Source organism: Bactrocera latifrons, unplaced genomic scaffold (assembly GCF_001853355.1).
Source record: "Bactrocera latifrons isolate USDA-ARS-PBARC rearing strain unplaced genomic scaffold, ASM185335v1 scaffold_26, whole genome shotgun sequence".
Lineage (NCBI taxonomy): Eukaryota > Metazoa > Arthropoda > Insecta > Diptera > Tephritidae > Bactrocera > Bactrocera latifrons.
The window spans coordinates 802239-823296 of record NW_017536185.1 but is presented as its reverse complement, the minus strand read 5'-3'; the positions used below and the strand labels follow the sequence as shown (position 1 = coordinate 823296).

The following is a 21058-nucleotide window of genomic DNA, read 5'->3' as shown; positions in this document are numbered from 1 at the left end:
TTTATTGTACGCTATGTTTTTTATTCCTGGTACCCCGACGAGGTCTGTGAAACATCGCGTTCGAATGTTTTGCGAGATATGTCAATCATACAGCCGGGTTCTTGGGTTTCCCAGGGGGTACATATATGTAGTGCTACAGGTCACACCAAAGACTATAACATGGTACCACGGGGAGCAGTTTGCCCTTGGAGTTCGCTCCAATCTGCTCATTGGGTTTTTGGCCCTTTGTGGANGGCAGGAACTCACGTAAAACCACAACGGACTCTACAGTTCTGAAAGTATTAGTTACTTGAAATCGAGAAATTGAAAACCTTCTTTGCAAATTGTTAGCAACATTCAAGGACTTTAGAGAAAAACAACAAATATAATCCAGTACGTAGGATACCGAGGAAGAAGGCCAGAAACATCTAGAAAAAAGCAGAAGAAGGTCGCACTATTACTATTGATTAAAAACTATTCAAAATGTTCTCCAATGTATGGAAGCTTCTTTAGATAAGAGCGCCATAAACTAGCGCCATAACATATTGAAGGAGTAATTGAAACTTATTATACCACTCTATTGATTTATACCAGTTGTTTGTTCGATTTTCGATTTTCCAAACTTTGGCAAATAGTTATAGCAGAAGTTAATTAAAAAACTAAGGTACGTTCCAACGACAATCGTTTGTAACCGGAATGGACCCGGATTTTTATCAGGCCAAAGCTTGTCTGCTCGATAGCATTCCTCATGGAATTATTTGGGGAGTCTTTTTTGACGCTACAACAAGAACTAACTAACTCGTTGTAGTTAGGTGAATACTGCTAACAAGGTTCGGAATTAAAAAAGGGTCCGTGTCGGTCACATAAACGCTAACAATATGCACAAAATTGACTGGGAAACTGATGTTTGTTACTAAAACAACAACGTCCGAATCAATATCCCCTTGGATACTTCGACTTCGGTTGCAGAATAACGCCATGAAATCGTATATTACAACAAATTGTAAACAAAAATAGTACGCTCCGCTACAACAACAACACTACAATGCTCCGCCAATAAATGAAAAAAGTATTTGCAAGTGTAAATATGTACAATTCTATAAATCAATATGCAAAAGCAGTTAAAAATAATTGTAAAACTGAATAAATTTGCTCAAATTTTGTGATTTTTTATACAAATTTTACACAACACATACATACATATATTATTAATTATTTTTTTTGTATTTTATGAAATGAAACAAAATCATAGCGCTTAGATTGTATAGCTTGTATGAGTTGTAGTTAAAAATGAAATAAAATAGTTAGTAGCACAAATGGTATTATGTCACATAATCGTTGATACCTGCTATCGGCTAAATAAAAGTCACTAAATAGTAATAATAAGCTTGTAAGTAGTAATAAACATTTTGTAGGCTATTTCTTGCACATTTTAATAATTTTGATACGCTTTCTTAATTTAGCCTGGCTGTTAACGCTTTCTTTTGGTTTAGTATTTTGTAAATATAATATATAGGTATATAAGTGGTATACATCTTTAGCTGTCATTATTGGTTGAACGCATACAACAGTAATATAACAAACATAATTTCTCTAGCGCTTAGCAAAATGCAGCATAGCATTGTTCATAGTGTTAATCCTCATACATGTGTATGTGCTATTTATATATAAAAATATTTTTGTATACATACATATCGCTTTTGTTAAAAATTACAAGAGGAAATTATGGAAAATTTACAACGAATAAAATATTTAAACAATTATAATTTCTATTGGATTTGAAATAAAATATTGTAGAATCGGTTATTACCCAATCGTTTCGCATACCGTAACAGCTTAATTTCTTACGTTTATATAATTCTAGCTGCCTGTGATTTTAGTTAATTTCTTTGTTTTTAATTGATCTACTGCTTATGCAACGTATTGAAGAGCGCAATGCGACAATGTGCATGTGCTGGCAAATGTTTACATTTTTTTACATTTAACATACATTGCCTTTGAGGTGCTTGGAAATTTTAATTTTTAGCGCTACAACCACACGCACACACGCGCGCATGCGCTCACAACAATTTGTTGCGCGCTCTCTGCTCGTTTGACTTTCTATCTCACTTTGCTTAACATGCTCAATTACAAATGTCCTGACCGCTTTTCAAACATTTATTACAATTATAATACTTATATTAAATTTATACTCCTTACTATCATTATTGTTTTTTTGTTTGTTTGTTTTAGTTTTTCTCTATTTTATGCGTAAATATGTCTATATAAAAAAAGAACTCTTTATTCCTCTAACTCGCACACGCTGTTTTATAACCCGCCCTATATAAATTTCCGCATTTAAAAAACTACTTTACGATAAGAATGGATTAGACGACGATGCCGCTTCCGGGTTCATCCAAGGCATATTATTGTTGTTCTGAAATGGAGATGGGAAATCGTTTAATTTTCGAAAACCATAAAATATTAATGCATATGTGTGATTATAAGTAACAGAAAAATTTATATAAAGTATAATTTTTTTCAAAATTTTACATTTAAAAATATTTAGTTTTGTACATATAAGGCTAACAGTATACGCAATAGGTAAGTTGTTGGGTTAGTAGGGTGCCGCAATTGTCATGCATATTTCTTCTTAGCTCAAATTTTGTCGAATGTTAGTTTGCCCGCTACAATTATTTAAGTTATTTACAAGTGATTCCACGCAGCTACGACAACTTTCTACTGGTTAGACAATAAAATAACGCAGCAACTCATAAAAAAAAACTTCGAAATATTTCATAAACATACGGATACAATAATAAAGAGTTATAAAATATTTCGAGTTATTTTTTTTTTTTTTATGAATTTGAGCAAGCGTATGACATGCGATTAAGATTTGTTTAAAGCGTTTATTAAGTTTACCCTTTTTTTTTTATTTAAGCGTCCAAGCCTCCATTGATGGCTATAAGATACAAAATTTTGAGATATTATGTGGAAGAAATACTTGTAAGTATATATATACTATGTATGTAAGTGAAGCAAATATGTTTCAAAGAGACAAACGTTGGTTAACCCTTCGTTGCATAGCATTGCATATATGCAATGTTAACTTCTCGTTGATCTGGCAGCTACATCGTTTCTTAATTTACAATTTATTGTAAAAGTAAAGAGTTTACTTCTGTCCACTTGTATTCAATAAAAAAAGAGCATATCCATTCAGTAACCTCCTTGTAAATTTATTAGATTTGTTGCAAGATATTGCTTATGTACAATGTTACGTAACTCTGTTGCTAGAAACACGACAATCACAAAATTTCAAATTTGTCATCTTATAATAGCCCACATTAAAAATTTGGGCTTTCCCAATTTCCAAAAAAATTTTTATTCTCACGGAAATTAAATCATGCAACGAAGTGTTAAAGGATCGCAGAAGGTGGGAGAAAGAAGGGGTAGCAAGAAAGACAGTGGCTTTGTTGGAAACTTTAGTTATCAAGGATTTTGTAAAATAAAAACAAAAAATAGGAAGTTATTCAATTTATTTTAATTAGCAAGATTTTGTACCTAAATGTATCATTGCAAAAAATTCATAATTTTTAAAGTATCCCTGAAAATTTAATTATTTAAAACTTGTTTGGATTGAAAAATATTCAAATACTAAATATTTAATATTTTGAAGTGTGTTAACATAAAAAAAAATAAATAAATAAATAAATAAAAAAAATTCATAAAAAATATAAATACAAAAAAAAAATTAAAAAATTCATTAATGTATAAAAAAAATGTTATAATACTTTCTGAGCAAGTCTAAGTAATTTTTGAAAATTTAACATCTTTCTTAGATTATTTTCGGTTGCAGATGATCATAATCTGCAATAGGAAACGATTACGTATATATTTATATTTTTTATCCTGAATGTCTTGAAAAATGTTTATTTTTTATTTTTTACAATACTAGCCGTTTGCTTTTCTTATTAAGTTCTTTTAAATGGTTGTGCACAGCGTTGCATACTTCCCGGCGCATTATTACTTATTTTATATTATATTATTTATTACTTGTTAATTAATTCCTAAACAGGGTGTATTAAGTTTGGAAACCCTATAACATACATATGTATAATTGATGAGCGGTTCTGAGCTTAGTAGATTTAGCTATGACGATCTGTCTGTTCGATATCTTTTTGAGATATCGATCTGAAATTGTTCTTATTCTTCACGAAATTCGGCACGAATTATTTGTCAAGACAAAACTAAAATTTTTGATCAAATTGTTCTATTCAGGGCACTATAGCATGTAGTTGTTTTATTAGTATTAAAGCTTTGGTGAAGCCGAAGTTAATGTTTTCAATACCATTGAGGAAAAAATTGTTTCCATAATTCATTGGCTGCCATTCTAAGATTCGCTTACATTATTATTACTTAATCCGAAATATTTCATTTAATAAAATCTCTAAAGATTGATAAAAACTACCAAAGAACCTAACTGTGCAATATTTAATGGACAGATCACGCTGCTTAAATAAACAATAGTCTTTGGTTTCTGATTAGGACCTAATTTGAAATAAAATTAAAAACAATACAAAACAAGAAGAATACTAGCCAAACTAACAAAACAAGTAACGAGCAACGAGCAACGAAATCGGAGCAATACAACAAATTTACAAATTAAGTACGCAACTAATGTCAAAATAACAAACTCAAATTTCAAATGTGAAAATAAACGCTCGTCACAGCAACAAATTCAACGCAATAGCATAGCAACGGCAGATTGTAGCAATGAACTCAACAAATATGTATTGTACGCTTTATAGCCAACGTTAACAAGTACAGCAACTTTGCATTAATACAGTACTATTTTCAACTTTGTCAGAGCAATCAGAGCGTGTTTAATGGACACTCACTTCCAGCTTACAGTTGCCCAACGACGATGACGATAAGGTTGACGTCGAAAATATTGCATTGTTGTTATCGATATTATTTCCAAAGTTGTTGTTGTGGTTGTGGTTCATTGAAGAATTCGCATCGAAGAAGCCATAATTGAACAGCGATCCACCGCCAGCACCACCGGCGACGCTATTGTTGTCAAAGCTGTTGCCAAAACCGGCGGCATAATCAAATGTTGTTTGCATTGTTGTAGCTGACGTGGGCAGCATCGATAGCGGCGCTATTTTAATGCCCGGTGTGTCGGCCAGAGCGGCTGTCAAGGCATTGCTGTAGCTTGACGTCAACGACGCTGCTGGATATTTGTCATTTGCACTGCCGGCCGGTGGCTGGCCAAATGCGTAATTTGATAAAGGATTATTGTTGTTGTTGCTGTTATTAGTATTAAAATTACTATTGGCACTCGGAAAATCAGGCTTAATTGCGTTGCTGAAGTCAGCAAAAGGCTGAAATTGAGTGGTGGTGGGTGCGAGTGTCGGCTGAAAGCGCAGCGTATTGTTGTTGACGTTGCCGCCTTGGAAGCTGCGTAGCGTAGTGGTTGAAGCTTTCTCATGCAGTTCGGTGTCGCTGTCGCTCGCAATTTGCATATTGCGTATATTATCTACACTTTGACTATGAATTTGTACTTGTGTTTGGAATTGGTGTGGTCCATCATGTTGACTTTTATTATTGTTGTTATTAGGATAACTAAAAAAGTCGTTTGAGCTGACAAATGAGGAATTGAAAACTTCGTAATCACTTTTGGAGTATTGCATAGCTTGTTTGTTGTTATTGTTGTACTTATTGTTGGTTTGTTTGTTATTACTATTATTACTGTTGTTCAGTATGTCATTGTGATTATGCTCACTGCTGCTATTGAAACTTGTAAAGTCATCGCTATCGTAATCAGTAAAGAAGTTTCTGGAGGACTTAGTTGTCAAAAGAAGGGAAGAATAATTTTGCGTTGTTGTTTTGGTTGTTGTTTTTTTTCATGTTTTCATGCAACCATTTTTTTGGTGAATTGAGAAGAGAAATTAAATGTTTAAGAAGAAAAAGAATTGATAACTGTAGAATTTAATTGCATTAATAAAATCAAATAAAAGTACATATTAAATTATAGCAGATTATAGTAAGTAAAAAAAACTTAAGTATTTAGAGCACATTCACTATAAAAATGTAATTAAGCGAAATAATCACAATAAGCAATAGATTTTGATGGAGGGTATTTAGGTAGGAATTTTGAAATCTTAGACGATTCTCCTATACATTTTGCAATTCTTTAATGACACCGCATAATGCATTTCAGACCTTAGCAGACATTAGCAGACCATGCACCAAAGATATTGGCTTAAATTACTCATAACAATAAATTCAAAGTTTTCTTCTTTACTTGAATCTTTACTTGATCTTTTGCTAGAATTTTCAAATTAATTTTCGCATTTTTTATGCAATTATGGCATTGACCAATGACTGTATGGCTGAACATACCTGAGACGCATTTGTGGAGTTAGCAACCGGCGCCCAAGGATCCTGATTCATAGTCATAGCAAAAGGCTGTTGCTGTTTTAGCTGGTTAATGGACGGTACCTGTAAATAACAGTAACAAATTTATAGGTTATTTTTTTATAACTTTCAGTAGCTGCTGAGGGTTCATAACTTAACTTTTCTACCAAGCAAATATAATATAAGCAAATATTACACTAACGACTCACCGCAGGCTGTTGTTGTTGGAATAGATTTGTTTTTGGTGGTATAACAGTATCGCTAAATGGATTGTAGGCAGCATTGCCAGCTTGTGACTGTGTTTGCACGGGCTTTATTAGATTATCCAAGTTAACTAATGACGAGTTTTCACCTAAGAACGATTGCGGTGTTTTCAGTTGTTTGTTCGTATTCGTTGATGATGCATTGAGCGATGAATTCGTTGCAGACAGAGGATCCATTTCATCGAGTAGTGATGCTGTATTGAAGACGCTAAATAGTTTTAGTAAATCAAAATGAGAATGCCAAACAAAATTACCGTTATTGTTGTTCGAAGCACTTATCAAGTTGTTAGTTAGTAAATCGCCAGCCTTATTACGATTGGTTATTATATCGAACTCATCCAAATCGGGCGAAGGCTTCTGGAAAATATTGTTATTATTGTATATTATTTAATGTGAAGAACGATTTTATACCGCCATACCTTAACCGCATTCGTTTGATTACTCTTCCAGGGGTCATCACCGGTCGCACCGGCTTTGGGCGCCCATGGGTCGACATTAGGCGCAGCCGCAAGTGGTGCCATAGTAACTGGTTTCACATTTTCCGTCAGCCAAGGATCTGTTGGTTCCACCCTCTCCGCTGCAGCTGCGCCACCAAAAGCGCCCGTTTTCGAAAGCCAAGGGTCCAGGCCACCAATAGCACCGCCCCCAATGGAATTGCCATTCAAGATCGCTGCTCCACCAGCCGCACCAGCAATTCCAGCGCCATTGCTATGCAACCAACCTTCAGTCGACGAGCCAGAAGCGACGGACGGCGATTGTGTGCGTGTTAGAGCCCAGGTATCATCACCATTACTTGCTATACCGCCGACGGCGCCCAACGGCGCTGGAGCGATGGCGGTACGCATAGCTGCGGCCGGTTGCCAAGGATCGATTTGTGGCGATGATGTGCCAGACCAAGGATCAGATAGCTGGGAAGAATTTATATAAGAACAACAATAATATATGTAAACTAATGTAAATTGTTGTTGGAAATACCTGACTGGCAGCTCGAGCCGGTGTGGCCCATGGATCGCCACTGCCACCTGTGGCACCCAATGGTGGACTCGAAATACTCGTGGCACCCAAAGAAATGTCCAGCAAATCTAACAGATGTGATTGTGGTTCTTCCTTTTTAGGCGCAGCAGCTGGAACCGTTTGATCTCTGAAATAGTAGATAGATGTAAATATTTTGCTTACGGAGTAGTCAATAATTGTACACACTTGAAATCTTGTTCACTCTGGCTCAGCGCAAGCTGCAGTCGCACATCATCGCTTCGTCGCTTAGCCTCCTCCTGTTCGGCTTCTTCGCGCGACATCGCCATGGCCAACTGCAATTGAAGCTCCTCTTCGCCCGCCGTTTGTGGACGCACCAACTCAAGTTCGGACACCGGCTTCGGTTCCTCCTGCCAACCGGGCGGCATATCATGATGCGTCGGTCCATCAATATAACCATCACTACCAAAACCACTGGGATGTTGAGCGAAACGTTCTTTCGCCTTCAAAGCTTTCACGCGCTCATTCTTCCAACGCTCATCGTCGTTCAATAAATTCACCAGCTGCTTAGCCTTTTCGCGCACATGGGTGCCCTGATCTTTACCCTCTTCAAAGTGCACGAATTCACGCAGTGTTTTTATGGAGTAAATATTCTCTATGCACTGTTGCGCCACCTTCTCTGTGCCGGTTTTGATTAAATAATCCAACAGTAGGAGCGCTTTGTAGACATGACGCCAGTTCTTGCCATGATCATTAAGGCGCTTCCAAATCATATTCATTATCTCCGAGAAGGCAACCACATTGTGGGTGAGATCGGCGATTTCGGCCATTATTCTGGGCGATGGCCCCCATGGGTCATTGGAAGTGGCCTCACGTACTTTAACCTGTGAAAAAGAGTGAAAGAGCGTACGAGAAAATATACATTAGATGAAATTTATCATTATGTGAAAGAGACTGGGGTTTGGAGCCAACTTACCTGCGCATCTGAGTAGTTGTGCGCAATATTTTTGATGTTCCGACGTAGACCAGCGACATTCACTTGCATTTCTTCCTTTTGTTTTCGCACTTTGGATGAGATAAATAATCGATTATTTTGCGTGGACAAAACAGAAAATTATTTACAAATATTACTAGACATGAATTAAACAAATTCCTTTAAACTCTTCGCTTGTAGAACATGCAAATGGATAGGGATTCCTCTACGAATATAACTTTTTTTTTATTCGTAACGGTTATCAAGAAAAAGCAGGGATGCAAGGTTGCTGGTAACTAACATTAAGTTAATAGTGAAATTTAAAATAGAGAAAAAACTATTTTGCGCCTATATGTAGGCAACATGCTAATAAGCGCTTATAGTAAAAAAACAATGCATAAGAGCCTAAATGTAAGCAATGGCGCATTATTTTACGCCCAAACATTATTGACGGCAAATTTTTGGCTAAACATTGCATCCATGCTGTTCTTGTATGCATTTGTTAATAAAAACTTGAAAATTGGATGGCAGGCGTTGCATTGGCGATTCGATTTGTCAACCAGGTTTATCGCGATTGAACAGAAGAGCACTTTGTGGTTAGAGGATGAAATGAAAATAAAAATTATTTTAAAAAAATGCTTGCATTTTTGGTTAAAAGTATGTATATGGTCGCAGTTGTGTGTGGAGAACAATAAATTTTAGTAACAAGAATCATATTGTTTATAAAAATTTCGATGTTATGAATTATTTTGAAACGCTTGAACTATTATTTTTATTTGTTTTTGCACAATTCAAAAACCAAAACGGAACTGTCTCCCACGTGCCACACACTTAATTGATCCGAAATAAATTAGTATAACTAAACTGAAACGATAACGAAAACAATTAAAAGAAAACCACAAAATTTAAAGTGCCAAAGGCACACTTTTTGTGGTGACAGCAATTTAAATAAGAGTGCGAAATTTTTTTATGCGAGTGCACCGAATTATTGAAAATAATAGACAAGGCGATAAAGGCGATTTTGAAGGATGGCTGGACAATTACTTGTGTTTGGTGTTATTAAGATGGAAGAAAATTKTAAATATGCGTATATGTATATGTATATACATATATACATATATGAATAGTTATTTTTAATATAGAAATGCACCAGAACATAGGCACACTTGAGGGAAAAACTGCAAACAATATTAGGAGTGAGGAATCGGAATGTAAAATTTCGAAATACTTTTGGAGTAGTTTCGGAATGAGTTCGGAGTAGTTTAAGGGTGACACATACATTTTTGGAAAACTTACTTATTTAAAATTTTATAAGATTTTCTATGGCATTTTATTCACTCTTTTATTCAATTGGTGGAGTATGTACGAATTACCCTACAGTCTATATATAAGCAATGTTCTAATTTTGAAAGGTCGAATAAAGAATTTTAAACGAATCAGTCAGGATTTCGTGATTAAATATATCAAAGTCTTAGAATTTTTCAGGAGCACGGCAGAGGAACGAAAGACAGAACTTTATTTTGAACACGTGTCGCAAAAGTCTTTAAAGGTGCCATTGTGAAGACAACTCCAGGTTAAAAGGTCATAAAAACTGCTGTAGATAATGGAAAGCAATAGGAAATGCATAATTTCAACAAATTGAACAAAAATTGGGTATTTAAACGATTTGAGGGGTCAAAGACTAAAATCCAAACCTTTACAATCTCTCCTCATTGAATCCGATGATTGCTATTTGTTTTCGAAATTTCATAAATCAAAATATGAAGGAATAAATAATTTCTACAGATGAATGCACAAAATGAAAGTTCAATGAACACACAACAAAAAACCGGGATGGAGTGCAGAAATATTTGAATTTCAATATTTACGATGTAATGCTTATTTAACACAATTTGAATACATATAATATGTGTGAAGCGAATTGATGCGCAAGAAAAGTATGTATGTATATAAAAGTATAGGTATGTATTTAGTAAATTGCATTTCATTGCATTGATGCGTTTATTTAATAACAGTAGAAGAATATTTCATAATTGCTAATGATACAAACAAACAAGCAAACATATATATGTATGTATATGAAGATATGCAATTCGAATATTTGCTAATAGTTGTAAAATTGTATTGTATGTATTAGTTGTTGTAGGACTTACTTTTGATTGTTTTCGCTACGCTTAGTTTTTTTGCTTTCTTTATGAACTTTTTCTTAAACTTTTATGGCTTTGCGTTTTTGCGTAAAATGCTAGTTTTTATTATTATTATTTTTTTGTTAGTTTTACTTTTTTGCTTTTGTCGAGTTGTAGATTTTGTTTAGTGCTCCAAAGCAAGCTATGAGATACAAGATACAAGATAATAACACAATCAAATAAAAATAATGTACATTTTTGTGTGTAATTATTATATAAGAAATTAAAGGACATTACACTAGGACGAACCTACAAAGCGAGCACATAAAAATAAGCAGAAATTGAAAGCAAAATTGCAGAGCGCTAAAAAAGAGCTTCGAGGTTATTTTTTTGTGTTGAAAAATAATGATATTTCTCCTCCTAAAAAATATTAAATTGAAATTAATATTCAACGTGGCAGTCGCAATTATTATCTATTTAAAACCTGTTTAAATTATTTAAAAAATTAATACATAATGCCCTCAATCTTTTAGTCAGAACAGTCAACCATACAAATTCTAACATTGGTTATTCTAACTTTTTGATGACTTTTACTTATTTTATACAATTTATGACATATTTCATTAATTTACAAAAAATATTGCCTACATTTACGCGTTCAATCTTAATGCACAACACAGCTTTCTTCAAAGTCATGAACCTCACAGAGTGAAAAGGAATTTACAGATTTTTATCACTAACTACTTTTGCCTTATTATATTTGTATATAAATATCCGTGTGACGAACCGAGTAGATATAGACATCTCCGATCGTATGTATGTGTATACGCCTAGTATCGCAGCTCTTGCGATATCATTCTGGAATTTTGTGCACGACCTCTTTTCCCCCAGAATTCGCTCATTTAACGGTTCCGCCGATACCAGACTTTTTTTTAAACAAATATCTTCACGAAATTCGGTACAGACAATTGTCCAAGACAACACTGCAACATCTGTACAAATTGTTTAGATCGACCACAATAGCATATGGCTACCCAACAAACTGACTGCTCAAAGTAAAGATAAAGACCTTTTTTATACGATTTTATGATATAAGAGATGCTGCTATGAAGGATATTATATTGCATGTTAACGTTGTTTCTTGTTTTTAGTTCAGTTTGAAAAGTTTTAACTCCGTTGTTATTAACTTTGACATACATACATTTAGTTAACAATATAACTTTTTTTTTTTAATTTCCTACTATGCAAACATTTGTCATGCTTATTAATGGCCCTGTATTCACATGTTGTTTTGATTTCTACAGTTTTCTAAAATCATTGATAATTAAGAAACATTCGCAGACCACATTTTAAATCCATTCAACAAAATGTCGAACTTTGTTTTACAACTTGAATATTAGTGATCATTCAAACAACACTCAGCTGTTTCTATTTACAGCAAAAATATATGAAATGATCACTATAAACAAATAAAAACACACTTTTAAAGCAGCTCCAGCTACACTAAAAAACAAATAAACACATGTTTTAGTTAAGTACCTTTGTGTTGCAGAACCAAAAGTTAAAGTTTTTATATTTTCCTGTACTATGACTTTCAAACTTTAACAAAAAACTACCGAAAAATTCAATAAACTATAAGCACGGAGTAAGGAATTGTGCAATACCTTCTCGTCAAGTTCACGCGAAAACTGAGGTCACGCAACACCTTTGCAAACAACATTGGCCCTACCGACGCGCGAAAGAGTATGAAAAATTATGCCTATGAGAGTAAAAAATGGCGAAATACATATACACGCAGCCAAAGCTAACGGCGATTTTTATAAGAAATAGCAACAACAAAGAAGAGCTGTATTGAGTAGAGTGCATAGCAGGGGTCTGAGTTTTAAATACAATTATCTGCATATGCAAAGTATGAAAATAAGCGGGCGAACACATACATGCACAAATGCATACGCATACTTTTATGCATTTCCATAATCACCACCACAAAAGACATAAAAACCACTAAACTAAGGTACAATAATATAATGGAAAACGCCGCAAACAACAAAACGACTTTCAACAAAAATACATACGAACATACGTCAGCGCACACTGACCATTCTCCAGAGTCCAAACACAACACAAACACATAGCCAAAGGATTTGCCAAACCAAAATAACCACACCAAATGCGAATTCATACCTCACCTACATATGTATACTTGTATGTATAAATGTCCGTAAATATATTGGCAAACAAACCAAAAACAAAGCGAAAAAGTGAATAATTCAATTTGCAAATTGCGAAAAAAGCACTACGTTGAGACAAAACGGTTTAGGTGAAACCCTAGCAATGCGAAAGAAGTAAAATAAATAGAGGAAATCGCTACAGCTGACCGCGAAGCTGGCAATAGATTTAACAATACTTTAATGGGCATATATTTTTGTGATTTTGTAGGTTTGCATGCGCTATATGCCTACTTATACGTATCAGGAAAGATTTGCTGTAATTAACATAGGAGAATTAGCTAATAAGTGCTAGCTAATACATATTTTTCTGATATCTCTTTTACATAATATATTAAAATCATTTTTTTTTCTCTGTTATTCCCATTATAACACACTTTAATCACTACTGGTTGGTTTCAGGGGGCAATTGTCTAGTGATTACTAAACCACAAAAATATACAATAGTAATGATTAAATTCGTTACCTTACAATCATTAAAACTGATGTAAAATATTACTTGAAAGCTTGGCTGATTGAACGCCTCAAAACCTTTCATACCAAACTAGTTGCTCATACGCCCTGTCGGGTGACTATCGCATTTGGCATAAAACTGAATGGAATTTAACAAAATAAAAATAAACTAGCAGAACACACAGAATTAAACTACATGCAATATGATTGGAGGATATAAAGAAAGTAAGATGGGATATAACGAGGACTAATGTCTGATTCCCTTTGCCAAAGGCAAACAAAGTACCACGTTAATTATTCAATTTAATCAGTTACGTTTATGTTAGACCTGTGTAAGCTATTTATCGATTTATTTACAATATATGGTATGACCATGTTTGGCCACAACTATGAATCATACATATGTACCTACAACTGTAACTACCCTGCGGTGTCAAATAGAACTAGTAAGAAAAATTCCTGACTGACTCGTCGAGTTTCTTCGAGGAGAATTATTGTTCACAATGCTCAATTCAATATTGAAAAGGAAGTAGTTCAGACTTGAATCGATTATCAACCGATTGACTTTACTTTCAGTTACTTCTAACGTTTTCGAAATCAAATTACTGTATGTAGTTTGTTTTGGTCTATGATCGAAATGAACTTTTTTGTCTGTATTGACGTAGGGAATCAAGGGATATCGCCATGTAAAAAATACCAATTGCTTGTTTAGAGCGATGATATTCGGCTGTCGGATCTGATAACTTTTAATATTAGTACGAGCAATTAATTTTACCACATGGTATATACTTTTTGATTTCTTCAAGTTCGCCAGAGTCTTTATACCCTTTTAATTTTATTCCTTCTGTTGCCCACTTCAACTGAAACTAAAAATAAATTAATTGGCATGTTAACAACAGCAAACACGTGGTGTGGATATTTACATTGGTGGCAAGCAAGCAAAAGACGAGGCCTCGGCTACAATGAGCACACGAAGCGACATGCAACTTCTTTACAGCGACTGATTTGTAGAGTTATGCTAAATCGATGTAATGCAGAAAATTGTAATATATTCATTTCAAAACGAGTTGGATACTCACTCGAAGTACAATGCAGCTGTGCAGCGGAAGTGAGTTCATGGAAAGAGTATATTAATTAAAAGTGTTTGTATGAGCAGATGGGCATAAAAGTTGTTAAAAAAAAAACAATTATCTTGGATTTTAAACACAATCACTAAAAATGGTCCTGACTTTAAATATTGGCTTGACAAATAATTAGTCTGCCTTTGGCTTCATTGCTGACTTTGTGGCAGTGACTATTCACTATCAAAAGTTGCTTTTGGCTATGTTCGTTTGCAGGGAATATTTAGTTAATTGACTGACTGATTGCTGACTGAATTAAGTACTGATAATTGACTAATTGCTACTGCTGCCCAATGATTTTTAAATAATCACTATGTTTTATTGAATACTGCGTTTTAATACCAATATTTATTCGTCATTCACCTATGTTTACCCGCTACAACTATTCAAATCATGAATGACTTGTGACTATATACTGACATATTTACAACGAAGCACTACTCACTATTTCCTTCGAGCCATTTCTGCTTTAATAACATTTTCGGTTTTATAAATATTTTTAATGTAATCTTATCAGCTGCAATGAAGGCTGTCAAGTGTTTGCCAGTTTTCTTTTTTTGAGTATATATGTGTGTGATATTTTACCTTAACGTCTGATTTTTGTTTGTTTAACATGCATACACACCTATATATACTTATGTAAGTATATATTGTACATACATATGTGTGTATGTATGCTCAAAGTATGCTGATTATAGACGAATAAACTTTCGTTCTAATTTATTGCGCATATGTATACACATAAAAAGCAATTTTCATATGAAATGGTGAGTTGTCAAAAATGTTCTTTATCACACTAAGGTGTAAATTACCGAAATTTTTGCGATAGCGCATTTCGCCCTCAATAAAGTCGGAAAAAAATACAAATCAGATTGAAATGATGGCATAAATAAAATAAACAGTCGGTGAAATACCATAATTAATTGAAAAGCATTGCGGCTGAGAGCATATTGTTGGAATGGGAAACTAAAATGTTTCTTAAAACTGCAACTACATTCTAAGCAAGAACACATACTACATATGTAGATGTGTTAAATAACTATTTACTCAGCACACTCTTGGACGTTGTGACGAGTTGTGACAATAAATTAAATTTTGGTTACAGTTGAGCCAAGGAAAAAATTGCAGCCGCAGAGTGGTTGGAAGAATACAAAAAATATATTTTATATGGCATAGCAACTGCTCACTTTTAATATATGCAATAAAATATAAGTAACAACGATAAATAAAATTCATAAACAATAAAAAAATTAATAAATACAAAACATAACAAACAAACAGAACGCATGTGAAAATTAAAAAAGAAAATATTTATGATTTTGACAGACGTTATCACAGATATGGCCGGCATACATACTACATACATAGTTTACATATGCATATTTCACCTCTGATTCAAAGCGCTAAGACTTATGAATGAACTTATATTGTATGAGCGAATGCGGCAAACTGACCGACTCTTACTTTGTACTAATTAAAAATGTTGTTGTTGTTGTTGTTGTAACGGCAGAATTCTGCCGAGTTGACAGTCCTTGGCCGGATAAAAATCCGGGTCCGTTCCGGTTTTCGTAGACCCGACTGTCGTGGGAACGGACTAATTAAAAATCGTTAGCATCGCTTCATTTGCATAAATTGGCAAATGTAACATATAAAAATAAAAACATGAACGGGGACAGTTCATAATATATATCTGCGGTTAAAAGAGGTTAACAGGTACTGCTCTGAAAATTTTTTTATAAAAACACAGATAGAAATTTTAAAATATGATGCCAAGAGATGACGCAGAACGAAATGCAAACTTTCATACGCATGTACATATGTGTATATTTATATTTATATTTTGAAAGTGTTTGTATGTATTTAACTGCTCTTATTTGGTAGTGGTAGCGCGAACACATAGAACGGTCTTTATGAAAGGTAGTAAATATTTAACGGGTGCATGAACTTGACTTTCAGACAATTTCACTCAGCTCTCCGCCACCACCCCCGCGGCTGTGAGAGCAGAGCGCACACATTTTATATACATATGTAAATGGTGTTTAAGTCTCAAAGCTTCAATGCGATAGGTCAATGCATTTTTGGTAAATTAAATCAGTGTACATACATACATGTGAATTACACGCAAGCACAAAAACAAATGCGAACTAAATAAAATCGGGTATCTGCTTAACACACACATTAGCAAGCTTGTCCTTGCTTGCTCTCAACTGCGTGTTAGTACAGTGGGCGTCAAGTGTCTGGAGTTTTGGTGATGCTGACGCAGTTGCGCGACAAAGCGAAACATAACTAAACAAAGTCATAAAATTATATAAATATATATTTGAAGTATGTTTTTGTTGTGGTGATTGCACTTCTCGAAATAAGTTCTTTGTCTCAATAAAGTGCTTGTTATCGGGCATTTCAGTGATAAAAATCAAATATTCTAAACAGTTCGACGCAAAATTAGAAACGTTGTTATTTAAAATGCAATTGGCCTAAGAGGAAAAATTTGGCTGAGCAGTCTGAAAAGAGGTCATGTAAGGAGTTAGTATGAAATTTAAATTGAATATGAATTTATTGGCGATGATTCAGCAGAATTCTCCAAAGATATTTTTATGCCAGAACAATGGCAAAAGAATATAAGTTCTTCCGATTGCAACATAAAAAAAAAATTTAACCACAAATATCACACGTTTCCATATGTCGAAATGACTGATTAAATACCACACAAACTGATAAGCAAAAAAATACAAGAAAAGTACAAGGCTTGAAATTAAAAACAAGAAGAAACGTTAACTATGGTTGCACCGAAGCTATAATACCCTTCACAAGTACAAAAGTTTCCATACAAAATCATGACTTTGGTCGGTAAATTTTTATTGCAGCGGATATTATAGCGTTGCTTTGGACAATTATCCATGCGAAGTGAAGTTAATCATCAAATATAGAAGTTTTCCCTACATAACTTGATTCCATCGTTCAGTTTGTATGGCAACTATATGACATAGTCTCCGATATCGGCGTTTCCGACAATGAACAGCTTTCAAAAAAGTTTAGATCGTCAAAATCGCATATGTACAGACATTCAATGGGACGAACGTACACGCTGATGAGGCTAAATCGACTCTGTCGGGTCGGGTGTCACAAATTTAATAACAAGGCACTATTCAGGGTATGATATTTTTTTCACGATACATACTTTAAGGTGAGTAAGAGAAAATACGAAATTAATGCTTGATAGCAAACATATGACTTAGCTCCAGTGTTAATCTGTACATGTAGGTTTGCACTTACATATCTGCATATACTATATCCCCATGTGCATATGTATAAGTAAGCAATGTTTGCCATTGAAACAAACTAGCCATTCACTATTTGAGATTGAGATTGAGAAATGGTTTTGCTGCAGCAAAATTATAGGCACCGTACTCAATATTTGAGGTGCTCCAAATAAAAGGTAAAGTCGTATTGAACTAAATCTTCTCAAAAGTAAACAATGAAAATTGCTACTATACATGGAATGCGCAATGAAATTTTATTACACATTCCGGCTTATTGATAATTCACTTTTGTGTTACGTTTTGTACCAGTGCAACATAACAGCAACTGATGGTGCAATCAACATAACAAATGCAACTACAGTTTAAGATGTAAAAGAACTCACTGTTGATGATAAAGCACAATGTACTACTTTCAGCTAAGAGTATAGATACGTGCACAATGTCTTCGTTACAAATAAAAGTACACAAAACTAGAAAATGTACATACATATATATAAGAAATTCCTAAAATTTTGATATATTGTTATTTTGGCTTTTTTACAAATATATAATTGCGAAGCAATACAAAATAATGGATTGACAGATAAAACAAAATTTGAGCTCATTTGCACGTTACAAATCAATGACAATTCAATTCTCGTTTACTAAAAAATCACTCTTTATCACAAAAATAAAACATCTTTGCATCACACAAATATTTAAACAATTAAGAACAGTTCAGAACTATTTTCTGACGACGTAAAACATGCTTCTTATACTCTTCACATAAGCAAAATATTATATTTAAATATGTTGTATTTCAAAAAGTGTATGAAAGCGAAGAACAAAATCAAAGCGGCAAAGCAGATAAGTAACCGCTTCCGGCTGACGGCAATATGAGGGTAAATGTAGTGCACGGAAAAGGTAGTGCGCCAAGCTTACGGCAATGCTGGGTGTCCAAAGCGTTTTATATTACATTTACAGTTGTTGAAGCAGTAGCATAGCCACTCAGGTAAGGTCAAACAACTTCGTGATAGGGAATTCTGCGTTCAAGTTAGTAGCTGGCGATGGCACCATTTGAATATTATATTTTTCTTCCAGTTATTTCGTAAAGCCGATCTTTATTAAAAATTGCATCATATATTATTAATTAACCTCGATTACGATGAAAAAATTATAATGAAAAAACTATTCGCCGAAGAACAAAGAAAATTAAATTGAATTCTGCTATATAAATTAGCAAGAGGTTACAATGTATGGCGGATATGGCAACTCAAACAAAAATTAACACAATAAATTACGATACAAAACTAAACAAACAATTTACAAAGTGAAACTGGCTGAAGTCCGAAATTAATGTGCACATCTCACATGGCAATTGATTGCATATCGAGGTGCGCATATATAAGCAAATATAATTGCCGATATTTTTATTTGAAATATGCAATCAAATATGCTCGTGAGTGTGTTGATAAGTTTTAAAGAAAAAATAAAAATAATAAAAAGAATTATTTGGCTCACCTGAGCCTTATAGGTAGAATGCGTAGTTAAGTATTTGATTGCTTGCAGTCTGACTGCTGTTTTCCTTTTTGCGAACACTAAATTGTTGTTGCGGTTAATGTAGAAGTTTCTCCGTTTGGCCCAGTCGCGCTAAGTCTCAACTGAACAATGTCACGAGACACCGTCTGTTTGGTGTGCTAACTACTTGCTCGAATGATAACTTTGGCACTTAATTATATTTTTTATTTTTTCTTACTAGGCCTATATTGGCGATGACACGTAAAACCACATAAGGGGGAGTATAGCGAACACAGCAGGAGCTTTTGTGTGTTGGAGTACAACTAAGATAGGGAATAGAATACCACGACGATGAATTTCTGTACAATTTGTGTTTAATTTGCTATTGTAACTATGGCTGTCAATAGCGACCAATCTGCATATGTGTTCGGTTGCACTTTTGGGTTTGTCCGTTCTTCTATAGCTACTCTTTACTACTTTCTTTCTTTTCCACTGGTAATATGTTCACTTTGCACAATTTTAGTTTTCCTTGCACTAACGTTTCAGTATTATTTGCACTATTCGATTTTTTACAATTTACAATGAAATTTAGATTTTATTTAAGCTGTTAGCTTTTCACGAAATATTACTAGTGTTACCGTCCAAAATTTCTGTCGAACGAATACTGGATGAATGATTAGGTCGTCTGCCTTCTATGACCAGTAGGAATTTAAGAATGGGAGTGGAAGAATAATGCGAAACGTAATGCGATGACAACTTATGACGTTTTTTGGTTTCTTCTATTTACGATACTTCGCTGCTTCTCTGATCGTTTAGTACTGATTTGAAGCGATTGCTCCTGCTTCTTATCGCGCTATTCCGTTTTCGAAAATAGCTATATTTGTTTAATTTCACTTCCTAAAAATAGTATAAACTATAGTTAAGTCATTAATAATTTCTAATAATAATAGATTCCCACAATTTTCATCACTCAAAATATGTATAAAATGAAAGTAAGAGAAAATTCTGAAAACTATTTCGTCATTCACCTTTGCTGATGATTCGTATGTTGCAAAGGTTATTGTTTTTCTTGTGCTTACTTTTTCAGCTCCGAAACCAAACTTTTATCTATATATGTGTACGTTTAAGCTTATTTAAAATATTTTATCTTTGTGAATAACTTAATATCTTTCAACCAAAGAATTTTTACGAGTTTCTAATAAAAAACATATATAACAAAAAACAGGAGCAAACTTTGATCCCACAAACTTTCCAATTCTACGAATACAAAAACACTAAATAAGCAGCAGTGTTGCATCTAAAGATGTCAATAACTAGCAATATGGTCGGAAACTCAATTTAAAGTCAACTCTAGCAATTTTTTAATTGAAAACTATTAAGTTTTTAAAAAAGTCTAGTTTTTTTATAATTTAAACTATTAGGTGCACGCAACTAATAATATTTTTTATTTATGAAGGTGCTGGCAGCACAATGCTGATTTTTTTTAGACAGAGACATCTGTCGTATGATAGCAAGGTCTGATTTATGGCCATGGTAAATATAATATTTACATCAGGGAATTATTGTAAAATAAGTGTTTGTATATACGTATGAACCAAGCTAATTTTTACTGTTATTTTACTTCTTTTTTTAATTTACTGAATTTAAAACTTTCTAAATTAGATAATTTGGTTGGCTACTCAGTCGACCGTGATTGATAACCGATAGCACTAACGGGGCATCTCGACGGAATAAAATGTATATCATACTAACTGTAAAATCTATTGCAATTGCCATTGCCAGATCTG

General features: G+C 33.9%; 1 protein-coding gene across 11 annotated transcripts; it reads right to left on the bottom strand.

Moving 5' to 3' along the window:
* Positions 1 to 1796: 1796 nt before the first annotated feature.
* Positions 1797 to 20650, bottom strand: LOC108969611 (epsin-1). 11 transcript variants are annotated; one of them, XM_018934421.1, is made up of 11 exons: positions 20300 to 20648; positions 19275 to 20168; positions 8590 to 8678; positions 7842 to 8497; positions 7617 to 7782; positions 7061 to 7549; positions 6896 to 6998; positions 6588 to 6835; positions 6364 to 6462; positions 4857 to 5804; positions 1797 to 2395 (listed from the first exon to the last, which is right to left on the bottom strand). In XM_018934421.1, exons 3-11 carry the CDS (start codon positions 8656 to 8658, stop codon positions 2330 to 2332), a joined length of 2844 nt encoding a protein of 947 aa, XP_018789966.1. In that variant the 5' UTR covers positions 8659 to 8678; positions 19275 to 20168; positions 20300 to 20648; the 3' UTR covers positions 1797 to 2329. The 11 variants fall into 11 exon arrangements, with proteins under 11 accessions (XP_018789966.1, XP_018789967.1, XP_018789968.1 ...); XM_018934422.1 differs by having other exon boundaries at positions 19910 to 20168; XM_018934423.1 differs by lacking the exon at positions 19275 to 20168.
* Positions 20651 to 21058: the final 408 nt, after the last annotated feature.